The sequence below is a fragment of the Hemiscyllium ocellatum genome, unplaced genomic scaffold, assembly GCF_020745735.1.
Source record: "Hemiscyllium ocellatum isolate sHemOce1 unplaced genomic scaffold, sHemOce1.pat.X.cur. scaffold_775_pat_ctg1, whole genome shotgun sequence".
In the NCBI taxonomy this organism is placed as follows: Eukaryota; Metazoa; Chordata; class Chondrichthyes; order Orectolobiformes; family Hemiscylliidae; genus Hemiscyllium; species Hemiscyllium ocellatum.
In genome coordinates, this window is record NW_026869227.1 from 99,760 (window position 1) to 111,682 (window position 11,923).

At 56.3% G+C, this 11,923-nt stretch overlaps 2 protein-coding genes across 2 annotated transcripts in view; one reads left to right on the forward strand and one right to left on the reverse strand.

Annotated features, from left to right (window-relative positions):
- Positions 1–364: 364 nt before the first annotated feature.
- The window catches only part of LOC132814269 (disco-interacting protein 2 homolog B-A-like), a gene marked incomplete at its 5' end in the record, with an annotated part of 24,611 nt that continues 13,052 nt past the window's right edge, over positions 365–11,923 (reverse strand). The window contains 3 exons of the mRNA XM_060823456.1: positions 365–674; positions 6,462–6,585; positions 7,399–7,573. Coding sequence (XP_060679439.1) covers positions 422–674; positions 6,462–6,585; positions 7,399–7,573 — 552 coding nt within the window. The remainder of the gene's footprint in view (positions 675–6,461; positions 6,586–7,398; positions 7,574–11,923) is intronic.
- Positions 4,924–6,452, forward strand: LOC132814264 (zinc finger CCCH domain-containing protein 13-like; the record flags this gene model as incomplete). The annotated part of the gene is made up of 3 exons (XM_060823450.1): positions 4,924–4,989; positions 5,938–6,011; positions 6,410–6,452. Coding segments are annotated over 3 exons (183 nt in total), but the record flags the coding sequence as incomplete, so codon positions are not given.

The window sequence follows — 11,923 nt, forward strand, 5'->3', positions numbered from 1 at the left end:
CATACGTGAGAGACAATGCATGCATGACAGTGTGTGCGTGGGAGAGTGTCCGCGTGAGACAGTGTGTGCGTGTGAGTGTGAGAGAGAGCGTGAGAGTGTGCATGAGAGAGGGGGTGAGAGAGAGGGAGAGAGTGTGCAAGAGAGAGGGTGTGTGTGTGTGTGTGAGAGAGAGAGAGAGAGAGAGTGTGAGAGATGATGAGCTTTATTGACTATTTCCTGACCATGTGAAATGTACGGATCAGCGTTATGCTACACGGGGCGGGTGGGAAGGTGTTTGGGGGAGGGGGGTGGTTCAGGGTTGTTTGACCCCACTGTCCAATACGTCAGACCGCCCCGATTCTCCCCCCCCGCCACCTCCCCCAAATCCCCGCAGGACCACCAGGATACTGTACAAGCCCCCCTCCCCTGCTCCCTGTGCCAATCACATGTTGTAGGCCACGTAGATGGGATCGAGCTGATCGGCCAGAAAGCTGTCCCGGAGGTGCATCCGCTGTTTCTCCCCCCGCGAGTTCACAGGCACCACCCCAGGATCCACCACCACCACCACGCCAACGATGAGCTGGTGTTCCTCCAGCACCGCCCCGGTCACCACCGGCACCAGGTCCAGGGCCTCCTGTTCCGAACTGTCCAACTCAACCACCACCACCAGCAGATTGGTCCAACTGAACACGGCGCTGAGAGGGGGGAGAGAGGGAGGAGACGGAGAGCGGGGGGAGGGAGAGAGAGAGAGGGAGTCAGTCATGTCACACACGCTCCAACACCTTCCCACTCTGTGTGGATCCGCTCCAACCCCAACAATCACCACCCCCCTCAACACTCCCCCCAACACTCTACAGAGAGAGAGAGAGAGGGAGGGAGAGAGGGAGAGAGAGAGGGAGAGAGAGAGGGAGAGAGTGATCAACAGAGAGACAGCAACAGGCAGAGAGTGCGAGGGACAGAGAAAGAGCACGCGACGGATAGAAAGAGAGCACGCAGCGGATAGAGAGTGCGGACGAGGCAGACTGAGAGAGACAGCGTGCGACAGATAGAGGGAGTGAGTGCGACAGACAGTGAGACCGACAGACAGAGGGACAGAGCGACACCGAGGGAGAGAGAGTGACGGAGCGGGAGAGAGAGAGAGAGCGCGTGTGACAGACAGAAAGGGTGAGCAACAGACAAAGAGGTAGGGAGCAACAGACAGAGACAGCAACAGCGAAGGAGGGAGAGAGCAACAGCAAGGGAGGGAGAGAAAGAGCAACAGAGAGAGAGAGAGCAACAGCGAGAGAGAGAGAGAGAGCAACAGCGAGAGAGAGAAAGAGCAACAGCGAGAGAGAGAGAGAGAGAGAGAAACAGCGAGAGAGAGAGAGAGAGAAACAGCGAGAGAGAGAGAGAGAGAGAAACAGCGAGAGAGAGAGAGAGAGAGCAACAGCGAGAGAGAGAGAGAGAGCAACAGCGAGAGAGAGAGAGAGAGAAACAGCGAGAGAGCAACAGCGAGAGAGAGAGAGCAACAGTGAGAGAGAGAGAGAGAGCAACAGAGAGAGAGAGAGCAACAGAGAGAGAGAGAGCAACAGCGAGGGAGAGAGAGAGAGAGCAACAGCGAGAGAGAGAGAGAGCAACAGCGAGAGAGAGAGAGCAACAGCGAGAGAGAGAGAGAGCAACAGCGAGAGAGAGTGAGAGCAACAGCGAGAGAGAGAGCAACAGCGAGAGAGAGAGAGAGAGAGCAACAGCGAGAGAGAGAGAGAGAGAGAGCAACAGTGAGAGAGAGAGAGCAACAGCGAGAGAGAGAGAGAGCAACAGCGAGGGAGAGAGAGAGAGAGAGAGAGCAACAGCGAGAGAGAGAGAGCGAGAGAGAGCAACAGTGAGGGAGAGAGAGAGAGCAACAGCGAGGGAGAGAGAGAGAGAGAGAGCAACAGCGAGAGAGAGAGAGAGAGAGCGAGAGAGAGCAACAGTGAGGGAGAGAGAGAGAGCAACAGCGAGAGAGAGAGCAACAGCGAGGGAGGGAGAGAGAGAGCAACAGCGAGGGAGAGAGAGAGAAAGAGCAACAGCGAGAGAGAGGGAGAGAGAGAGAGAGCAACAGCGAGGGAGTGGGGGAGAGAGAGCAACAGCGAGGGAGAGAGAGAGCAACAGCGAGGGGGAGAGAGAGAGAGCAACAGCGAGAGAGAGAGAGAGAGAGAGCAACAGCGAGAGAGAGAGAGCGAGAGAGAGCAACAGTGAGGGAGAGAGAGAGAGCAACAGCGAGGGAGGGAGAGAGAGAGCAACAGCGAGGGAGAGAGAAAGAGCAACAGCGAGAGAGAGAGAGAGAAAGAGCAACAGCGAGAGGGAGAGAGAGAGAAAGAGCAACAGCGAGAGAGAGGGAGAGAGACAGCAACAGCGAGAGAGAGAGACAGCAACAGCGAGGGAGTGTGGGAGAGAGAGCAACAGCGAGGGAGAGAGAGTAAGAGCAACAGCGAGAGAGAGAGAGAGCAATAGCGAGGGAGAGAGAGAGAGAGCAACAGTGAGGGAGAGAGAACAACAGCGAGGGAGAGAGAGCAACAGCGAGGGAGAGAGAGAGAGCAACAGCGAGACAGAGAGAGAGAGAGAGCAACAGCGAGGGAGAGAGAGAGAGAAAGAGCAACAGCCAGAGAGAGAGAGAGGGAGAGCAACAGCGAGAGAGAGAGAGATAGAGAGCAACAGCGAGAGAGAGAGAGAAAGAGCAACAGCCAGAGAGAGAGAGAGAGCAACAGCGAGAGAGAGGGAGAGAGAGCAACAGCGAGGGAGAGAGAGTGAGAGCAACAGCGAGAGAGAGAGAGAGCAATAGCGAGGGAGAGAGAGAGAGAGCAACAGCGAGGGAGAGAGAACAACAGCGAGGGAGAGAGAGCAACAGCGAGGGAGAGAGAGAGAGCAACAGCGAGACAGAGAGAGAGAGAGAGCAACAGCAAGAGAGAGAGAGAGAGAGAGAGAGAGCAACAGCGAGGGAGAGAGAGAGAGAAAGAGCAACAGCCAGAGAGAGAGAGAGGGAGAGCAACAGCGAGAGAGAGAGAGAGAGATAGAGAGCAACAGCGAGAGAGAGAGAGAAAGAGCAACAGCCAGAGAGAGAGAGAGAGCAACAGCGAGAGAGAGGGAGAGAGAGCAACAGCGAGGGAGAGAGAGAGAGAGCAACAGCGAGAGAGAGAGAGAGAGAGCAACAGCGAGAGAGAGAGAGAGAGAGAGCAACAGCAAGAGAGAGAAAGAGAGAGCAACAGCGAGAGAGAGGGAGAGAGAGAGAGAGAGAGAGCAACAGCGAGAGAGAGAGAGAGCAACAGCGAGAGAGAAGGAGAGAGAGAGAGCAACAGCGAGAGAGAGGGAGAGAGAGAGAGCAACAGCGAGAGAGAGAGAGAGCAACAGCGAGAGAGAGAGAGAAGCAACAGCGAGAGAGAGAGATAGAGAGCAACAGCGAGAGAGAGAGAGCAACAGCGAGGGAGAGAGAGAGAGAGAGCAACAGCGAGGGAGAGAGAGAGAGATCAACAGCGAGAGAGAGAGAGCAACAGCGAGAGAGAGAGAGAGAGCAACAGCGAGAGAGAGAGAAGAGAGAGAGCAACAGCGAGAGAGAGAGAGCAACAGCGAGGGAGAGAGAGAGAGAAAGAGCAACAGCCAGAGAGAGAGGGAGAGCAACAGTGAGAGAGAGAGAGATAGAGAGCAACAGCGAGAGAGAGAGAAAGAGCAACAGCCAGAGAGAGAGAGGGAGAGCAACAGTGAGAGAGAGAGAGATAGAGAGCAACAGCGAGAGAGAGAGAAAGAGCAACAGCCAGAGAGAGAGAGGGAGAGCAACAGCGAGAGAGAGAGAGATAGAGAGCAACAGCGAGAGAGAGAGAGAAAGAGCAACAGCCAGAGAGAGAGGGAGAGCAACAGCGAGAGAGAGGGAGAGAGAGCAACAGCGAGGGAGAGAGAGAGAGAGCAACAGCAAGAGAGAGAAAGAGAGAGCAACAGTGAGAGAGAGAGAGAAAGAGCAACAGCCAGAGAGAGAGGGAGAGCAACAGCAAGAGAGAGAGAGAGAGAGCATAAGCGAGAGAGAGGGAGAGAGAGAGATCAACAGCGAGAGAGAGGGAGAGAGAGAGAGAGCAACAGTGAGAGAGAGGGAGAGAAGCAACAGCAAGAGAGAGGGAGAGAGAGAAAGCAACAGCGAGAGAGAGGGAGAGAGAGAGAGCAACAGCGAGGGAGAGAGAGAGAGAGAGCAACAGCGAGGGAGAGAGAGAGAGAGAAAGAGCAACAGCCAGAGAGAGAGAGAGAGGGAGAGCAAAAGCGAGAGAGAGAGAGATAGAGAGCAACAGCGAGAGAGAGAGAGAAAGAGCAACAGCCAGAGAGAGAGAGAGAGCAACAGCGAGAGAGGGAGAGAGAGCAACAGCGAGGGAGAGAGAGAGAGAGAGCAACAGCGAGAGAGAGAGAGAGAGCAACAGCGAGAGAGAGGGGGAGAGAGAGCGAGCAACAGCGAGAGAGAGAGGGAGAGAGCAACAGCGAGAGAGAGAGAAGCAACAGCAAGAGAGAGGGAGAGAGAGAGAGCAACAGCGAGAGAGAGAGGGAGAGAGCAACAGCGAGGGAGAGAGAGAGAGCAACAGCGAGAGAGAGAGAGCAGCAGCGAGAGAGAGAGAGAGCAACAGCGAGGGAGAGAGAGAGAGAGCAACAGCGAGAGAGAGAGAGAGAGAGAGCAACAGCGAGAGAGAGAGAGAGAGCAACAGCGAGAGAGAGGGGGAGAGAGAGAGAGCAACAGCGAGAGAGAGAGGGAGAGAGCAACAGCGAGAGAGAGAGAGAGAAGCAACAGCAAGAGAGAGGGAGAGAGAGAGAGCAACAGCGAGAGAAAGAGAGCAACAGCGAGGGAGAGAGAGAGAGAGAGAGAGAGCAACAGCGAGGGAGAGAGAGAGAGCAACAGCGAGAGAGAGAGAGAGCAACAGCGAGGGAGAGAGAGAGAGAGAAAGAGCAACAGCCAGAGAGAGAGAGAGGGAGAGCAACAGCGAGAGAGAGAGAGATAGAGAGCAACAGCGAGAGAGAGAGAGAAAGAGCAACAGCCAGAGAGAGAGAGAGAGAGGGAGAGAGAGCAACAGCGAGAGAGAGAGAGAGAGAGAGAGAGAGAGCAACAGCAAGAGAGAAAGAGAGAGCAACAGCGAGAGAGAGAGCAACAGCGAGGGAGAGAGAGAGAGAGCAACAGCAAGAGAGAGAAAGAGAGAGCAACAGCGAGAGAGAGAGAGAGAGAGAGCAACAGCGAGAGAGAGAGAGAGCAACAGCGAGAGAGAGGGAGAGAGAGAGAGAGAGAGCGCAACAGCGAGAGAGAGCAACAGCGAGAGAGAGAGAGAGAAGCAACAGCGAGAGAGAGGGAGAGAGAGAGAGCAACAGTGAGAGAGAGGGAGAGAGAGAGAGAGCAACAGCGAGGGAGAGAGAGAGAGAGCAACAGCGAGGGAGAGAGAGAGAGAGAGAGCAACAGCGAGGGAGAGAGAGAGAGAGCAACAGCGAGAGAGAGGGAGAGATCAACAGCGAGAGAGAGAGAGCAACAGGGAGAGAGAGAGTGAGAGCAACAGAGAGAGAGAGAGAGCAACAGCGAGGGAGAGAGAGTGAGAGCAACAGAGAGAGAGAGAGAGCAACAGCGAGGGAGAGAGAGAGAGATTAACAGTGAGAGAGAGAGACCAACAGTGAGAGAGAGAGAGAGCAACAGCAAGGGAGAGAGAGAGAGAACGACCAATAGAGAGAGAGAGAGAGCAACAGACAAAGCGAGCGACGGACAGAGAGAGAGCACGTGATGGATAGAAAGAGAATGCGCAGCGGGTAGAGAGAGCGTACGTGGCAGACAGAGAGAGACAGCATGTGACAGATAGAGGGAGGGAACGTGACCAATAGACAGAAAGTGCGACAGACAGAGAGGGGGAGAGAGCTCGCGACAGACAGAAAGGGAGAGAGCAACAGAGAGGTATGGAGCAAGAGATAGAGAGGGAGAGCATGACAAACAGAGAGAGAGAGCGACAGACAGAGAGAGCAATAGCGAGGGAGACCGTGCAACAGAGAGAGTGCGACAGACAGAAAAGTAGAGAGCAACAGAGAGGGAGAGAGAGAGGGAGAGAGAGCAACAGAGAGAAAGGGAGAGAGCGACACACAGAGAGGGAGAGTGCGAAAGAAGGAGAGTGACAGAAAGGGCGAGAGAGCGACAGACTGAGAGGAAAGAGTGACAGAGAGACAGAGAGAGTAGTGACAGAGAGGGAGCAAGTGAAAGACAGGGAGAGAGGAACAGGGAGAGAGGGGAGGGGAGAGAGAGAGAGAGGGGACGGAGAGAGAGACAGAGAGAGGGGGACAGAAAGAGAGGGGGGACAGAGAGGGAGAGAAAGAGACAGAGAGAGGTGGATGGAGAGGGGGACGGAGAGAGTGAGTGACAGATGGGGACAGAGAGAGAGTGAGAGATTGGAGAGCGTGGGTGCGGTTCCTTTCCCATGAGACAGTGGGTGGCCCACCATCGCTCCCACAAGACGCAGCGTTGACCTGCTCACCATTCCCCGATGCCCCTGTGAGACCGGGACACAGAGGTTTCAATGTCGATTGGGTGGTACCGAAGGCCTCGTAACTCCAGGGTCTCGTCAAGAGCTCCAACTACGTAAAGTGCATCGTGTCGATCTGTAGTAGAGGACACTCATAGTGTATCACTGAATACCCAAACTCATCCGCGCTGAGGGAGTGGGCGCTGTGGGAGGGTCAGTGCTGAGGGAGGGTCAGTGCTGAGGGAGGGTCAGTGCTGAGGGAGTGGGCGCTGTGGGAGGGTCAGTGCTGAGGGAGTGGGTGCTGTGGGATGGTCAGTGCTGAGGGAGGGTCAGTGCTGAGGGAGCGGGGTCTTTGGGAGGGTCAGTGCCAAGGGAGCGGGTGCTATGGGAGGGTGGGTGCTGTGGGAGGGTGAGTGCTGTGGGAAGGTCTGTGCTGAGGGAGTGGGTGCTGTGGGAGGGTCAGTGCTGAGGGAGTGGGTGCTGTGGGAGGGTCAGTGCTGAGGGATGGTCAGTGCTGAGGGAGCGGGTGCTGTGGGAAGGTCTGTGCTGAGGGAGCGGGTGCTGTGGTAGGGTCAGTGCTGAGGGAGCGGGTGCTGTGGGAGGGTCAGTGCTGAGGGAGCGGGTGCTGTGGGATGGCCAGTACTGAGGGAGTGGGTGCTAAGGGAGGTTCAGTGCTGAGGGAGTGGGTGCTGTGGGAGGGTCAGTGCTGAGGGAGTGGGTGCTGAGGGAGGGTCAGTGCTGAGGGAGTGGGTGCTGAGGGAGGGTCAGTGCTGAGGGAGCGGGTGCTGAGGGAGGGTCTGTGCTGAGGGAGTGGGTGCTGTGGGAGGGTCAGTGCTGAGGGAGCGGGTGCTGTGGGATGGCCAGTACTGAGGGAGCAGACACCGTTACGTGGTGGTGATGTGGTGTGCGGGTGGGCGCAGGGTGGTGTGTCCTGGTGTGCGTCACTTACCCCCGCTGGCCTCAGTGAGTTCCGTCCTGCGAACGAATCCCAGGTAGCCCGTCCTGGCCCACAGCGTGTGGACGTCGCCAAAACTCAGCCTGGTGTTGAAGTGGTCAGCCTGAAGGGACTCGTCCCCATCGATGGCGTAATAGCCACTGGAATTGTGGGCGCTGCTCACCCAGATCTGAGGTGGCGCGGGGCAGGAGGGTGGGGGAACATCGTTAGTAATGTCCTGGAGTCAACACCCCGTCTTCTCTCCCCCACGTCCCCCAGTGGGCCTTGCTAAGCAGAGACAGAATTCTCAGCACGCACCCTGTCCGTCCTTCCTGACCCCTCTCTCGCCCCCGTCCAGCTCCCCCTTGCACATACCCCACCCTGATGAGCCCACTCCCCCTCTGTTGTGAGGTTGAGGGCGTACACTGTATCGTTACGCAGAGAGTGAGTCCTGTCTTGCAAAGAGAGCTTACAGGTACCGACCACATCGCCAGCCAGCAGTCCCAGAGTGTCCTGGGATTTCGGAAATATCCAACACTGGGCATGACTAGGGAGCAGCTCTAACAGACCCCACTTCGAACACTGTCTTCAGTTCTGGGTGCCCCATCGCAGGAAGGATGTGGAGGCTTTAGTGGGGGGCTAGAGGGGGTTTACCAGGACGCTGCCCGGACTGGGAGGGCTGGTCTGACCGGGAAAGGTTGAGGGAGTTAGGGCGTTCCCCATTGGGAGATGTCTTGATAGAGGTGTACAAGATGGTAGGAGGCACAGGTAGAGTGGATAGGCAGAGAGGGAAGGAATGGCCATCACCAGGGAGCTTCACTTGAAGGTGATTGGAGGGAGGTTTCGGGGAGATGTTCAATACACAGAGAGTGGGTGGGGAGTGGAATGCACTCTCGGCAGTGAGGGGAGTAGACTCAGAGACATGAGGGACATTTAAGCAACATCCATGGCCCATGGATGATGGTATAACGAAGGATATGGAGGTCAGTCTGAGCTTAGAGTGGGATAGAAGCTCAGCATAGCCTCGCGGGTCGAAGGGCCTGGACTGTGTTATGTTCATGTCACCCAACCGCCCCTTTACAACAGATTTCGGTGGGGAGCGGGGTTGTTGAGAGATAGTCTACACCCCCACCTCCCCCCGACCTTGTCACACACTCACTTTAACAGGAGCAAGGAGACCGCGGTGTGACCGGTGCGGCCACCGTAACAAAGTCATTTGGCCCCTGAGTGTTTCTTGTTCAGTGACAAGAGGGGTTGTAAAGGCAGAGGTGTCGACGGGGTTCCGGAAACAGCTTGGCTTAACGGCAGCAAGGGGAGTGGCCAGTCCTCCCAGTTCACCTTTGTTTCTTGGTTCGGTTCAGGTGACCCTCGAAGATTCAGGGAGTGGTTCCCGCCTGACCTGTCCCTGTACGGACGTGGCTCCCCTCCTGCACGGTAAGAATCTGTGTTCCAATTCCGTCCGCGGTAACCCCCTATCCCCCTGCACATGCCCCATACCCTTCCCTGTCTGTGTATTTATCCAAATGTCTTCTAAATGTTGTTAATGTCCCCCCCACAACAACTACTTCCCCTGGCAGCTCGTCCCACACCCGCACCACCCTCTGGGTAAAACTGCTCCTCCCCTCGGGTTCCCTTCCCCCTTAAACCATTGCCCCTCTAGCCCTCGATTCCCCCCCGGACCCTGGGGAAAAAGACTGAGTGCCTTCACCCTGTCCACGCCCCTCGTGATCTTACACACCTCTGTAAGGTCCCCCCCCTCCTCACAGTCTCTAAAGGAAACAGCCCTCGCTTGTCCAACCTCTCCCGGTAACTCAGACCCTCGGGTCCCGGCAACATCCCTGTACATTTCTCCCCCCTCTCCCCCCTCCCCCCTTTCCAGTTGAATAACATCCTTCCTGTGGGGGGGGGTGACCGAACCCAAACCCAATACTCTGAGCGCAGCCTCACCAACGCCCTGGATAACTGCGACATAACGTCCCAACGTCGATACTCAGTGCCCTGACTGATGAAGGCCAGTCTACTACTGTAACAGGCCGTCTGTTCCACACCCCCACTACTCTCTGAGTAAAGAAACGACCTCTGACGTCTGTCCGAGGTAGTCACAGGAACTGGCCCTAACTACTCACAGGACTGGAGGTGAGCACACGCAATTGAGGTGGCATGCACGTTCGATGTTTTTCCCAAAAAGTAAAAATTTGGACCCCAATCTGCAGGCAGGCATGGAAGGGAACATGTTCGTCTTCCACGAAATGATCTACCAAGCCAGGTCTTGCAGAGCAGTAACGTCAGCTGGGACGACAAAATCACGCAGACGGGCTGGTCGCTCATTGAGGATGCTACCGGTGGGCATCAGAGAGGGGGGGAGGGTGTGCAGGAGTACCACATCGCACACACTCACCCACCCAGCTCCCAAACCCAGCCACCCACCGATCCCACCTTCTCACACATTCCCCGAGGGCTGAGGGGTGTTCTACTTGCCCGCTGGAACTTATCCCAAACATCTCTGGTTTGATTCGTGCCCAGGGCAGCAGTCTGTCTGTGTGGGGTTTGCACATTCTCCACGCCCCGTGTCTGCGTGGGTTTCCTCAGGGTGCAGGGTAGGGTGGCATAGGCCGTGCTAAATTGTCCCGTAGTGCCCAGGGATGTGCAGGTTAGGGTGGGATAGGCCGTGCTAAATTGTCCCCGTAGTGCCCAGGGATGTGCAGGTTAGGGTGGGATTGGCCGTGCTAAATTGTCCCCGTAGTGCCCAGGGATGTGCAGGTTAGGGTGGGATAGGCCGTGCTAAATTGTCCCATAGTGCCCAGGGATGTGCAGGTTAGGGTGGGATAGGCCGTGCTAAATTGTCCCCGTAGTGCCCAGGGATGTGCAGGTTAGGGTGGATTGGCCGTGCTAAATTGTCCCGTAGTGCCCAGGGATGTACAGGTTAGGGTGGGATTGGCTGTGCTAAATTGTCCCGTAGTGCCCAGGGATGTGCAGGTTAGGGTGGGATAGGCCGTGCCAAATTGTCCCGTAATGCCCAGGGATGTGCAGGTTAGGGTGGGATTGGCCGTGCTAAATTGTCCCCGTAGTGCCCAGGGATGTACAGGTTAGGGTGGGATTGGCCGTGCTAAATTGTCCCCGTAGTGCCCAGGGATGTGCAGGTTAGGGTGGGATTGGCCGTCCTAAATTGTCCCGTAGTGCCCAGGGATGTGCAGGTTAGGGTGGGATTGGCCGTGCTAAATTGTCCCGTAGTGCCCAGGGATGTGCAGGTTAGGGTGGGATAGGCCGTGCTAAATTGTCCCCGTAGTGCCCAGGGATGTGCAGGTTAGGGTGGATTGGCCGTGCTAAATTGTCCTGTAGTACCCAGGGATGTGCAGGTTAGGGTGGGATTGACCATGCTAAATTGTTCCGTAGTGCCCAGGGATGTGCAGGTTAGGGTGGGATTGGTCGTGCTACATTGTCCTGTAGTGCCCAGGGATGTACAGGTTAGGGTGGGATTGGCCGTGCTAAATTGTCCCCGTAGTGCCCAGGGATGTACGGGTTAGGGTGGGATTGGCCGTGCTAAATTGTCCCCGTAGTGCCCAGGGTTGTGCCGGTTAGGGTGGATTGACCGTGCTAAATTGTCCCGTAGTGCCCAGGGATGTGATGTGCAGGTTAGGGTGGATTGACCGTGCTAAATTGTCCCGTAGTACCCAGGGATGTGCAGGTTAGGGTGGGATTGGCCGTGCTAAATTGTCCCGTAGTGCCCAGGGATGTGCAGGTTAGGGTGGGATTGGCCGTGCTAAATTGTTCCGTAGTGCCCAGGGATGTGCGGGTTAGGGTGGGATTGGTCGTGCTACATTGTCCTGTAGTGCCCAGGGATGTACAGGTTAGGGTGGGATTGGCTGTGCTAAATTGTCCCGTAGTGCCCAGGCATGTACAGGTTAGGGTGGGATTGGCCGTGCTAAATTGTCCCTGTAGTGCCCAGGGATGTGCAGGTTAGGGTGGGATTGGCCGTGCTAAATTGTCCCCGTAGTGCCCAGGGGTGTGGAGGTTAGGGTGGATTGACCGTGCTAAATTGTCCCGTAGTGCCCAGGGATGTGCAGGTTAGGGTGGGATTGGCTGTGCTAAATTGTCCCCGTAGTGCCCAGGGATGTGCAGGTTACGGTGGGATTGGCCGTGCTAAATTGTCCCCGTAGTGCCCAGGGATGTGCAAGTTAGGGTGGGATTGGCCGTGCTAAATTGTCCCGTAGTGCCCAGGGATGTACAGGTTAGGGTGGGATTGGCCGTGCTAAATTGTCCTCCTAGTGCCCAGGGATGTGCAGGTTAGGGTGGGATTGGCCGTGCTAAATTGTCCACATAGTGCCCAGGGATGTACAGGTTAGGGTGGGATTGGCCGTGCTAAATTGTCCTCCTAGTGCCCAGGGATGTGCAGGTTAGGGTGGGATTGGCCGTGCTAAATTGTCCCGTAGTGCCCAGGCATGTACAGGTTAGGGTGGGATTGGCCGTGCTAAATTGTCCCTGTAGTGCCCAGGGATGTGCAGGTTAGGGTGGGATTGGCCGTGCTAAACTGTCCCCGTAG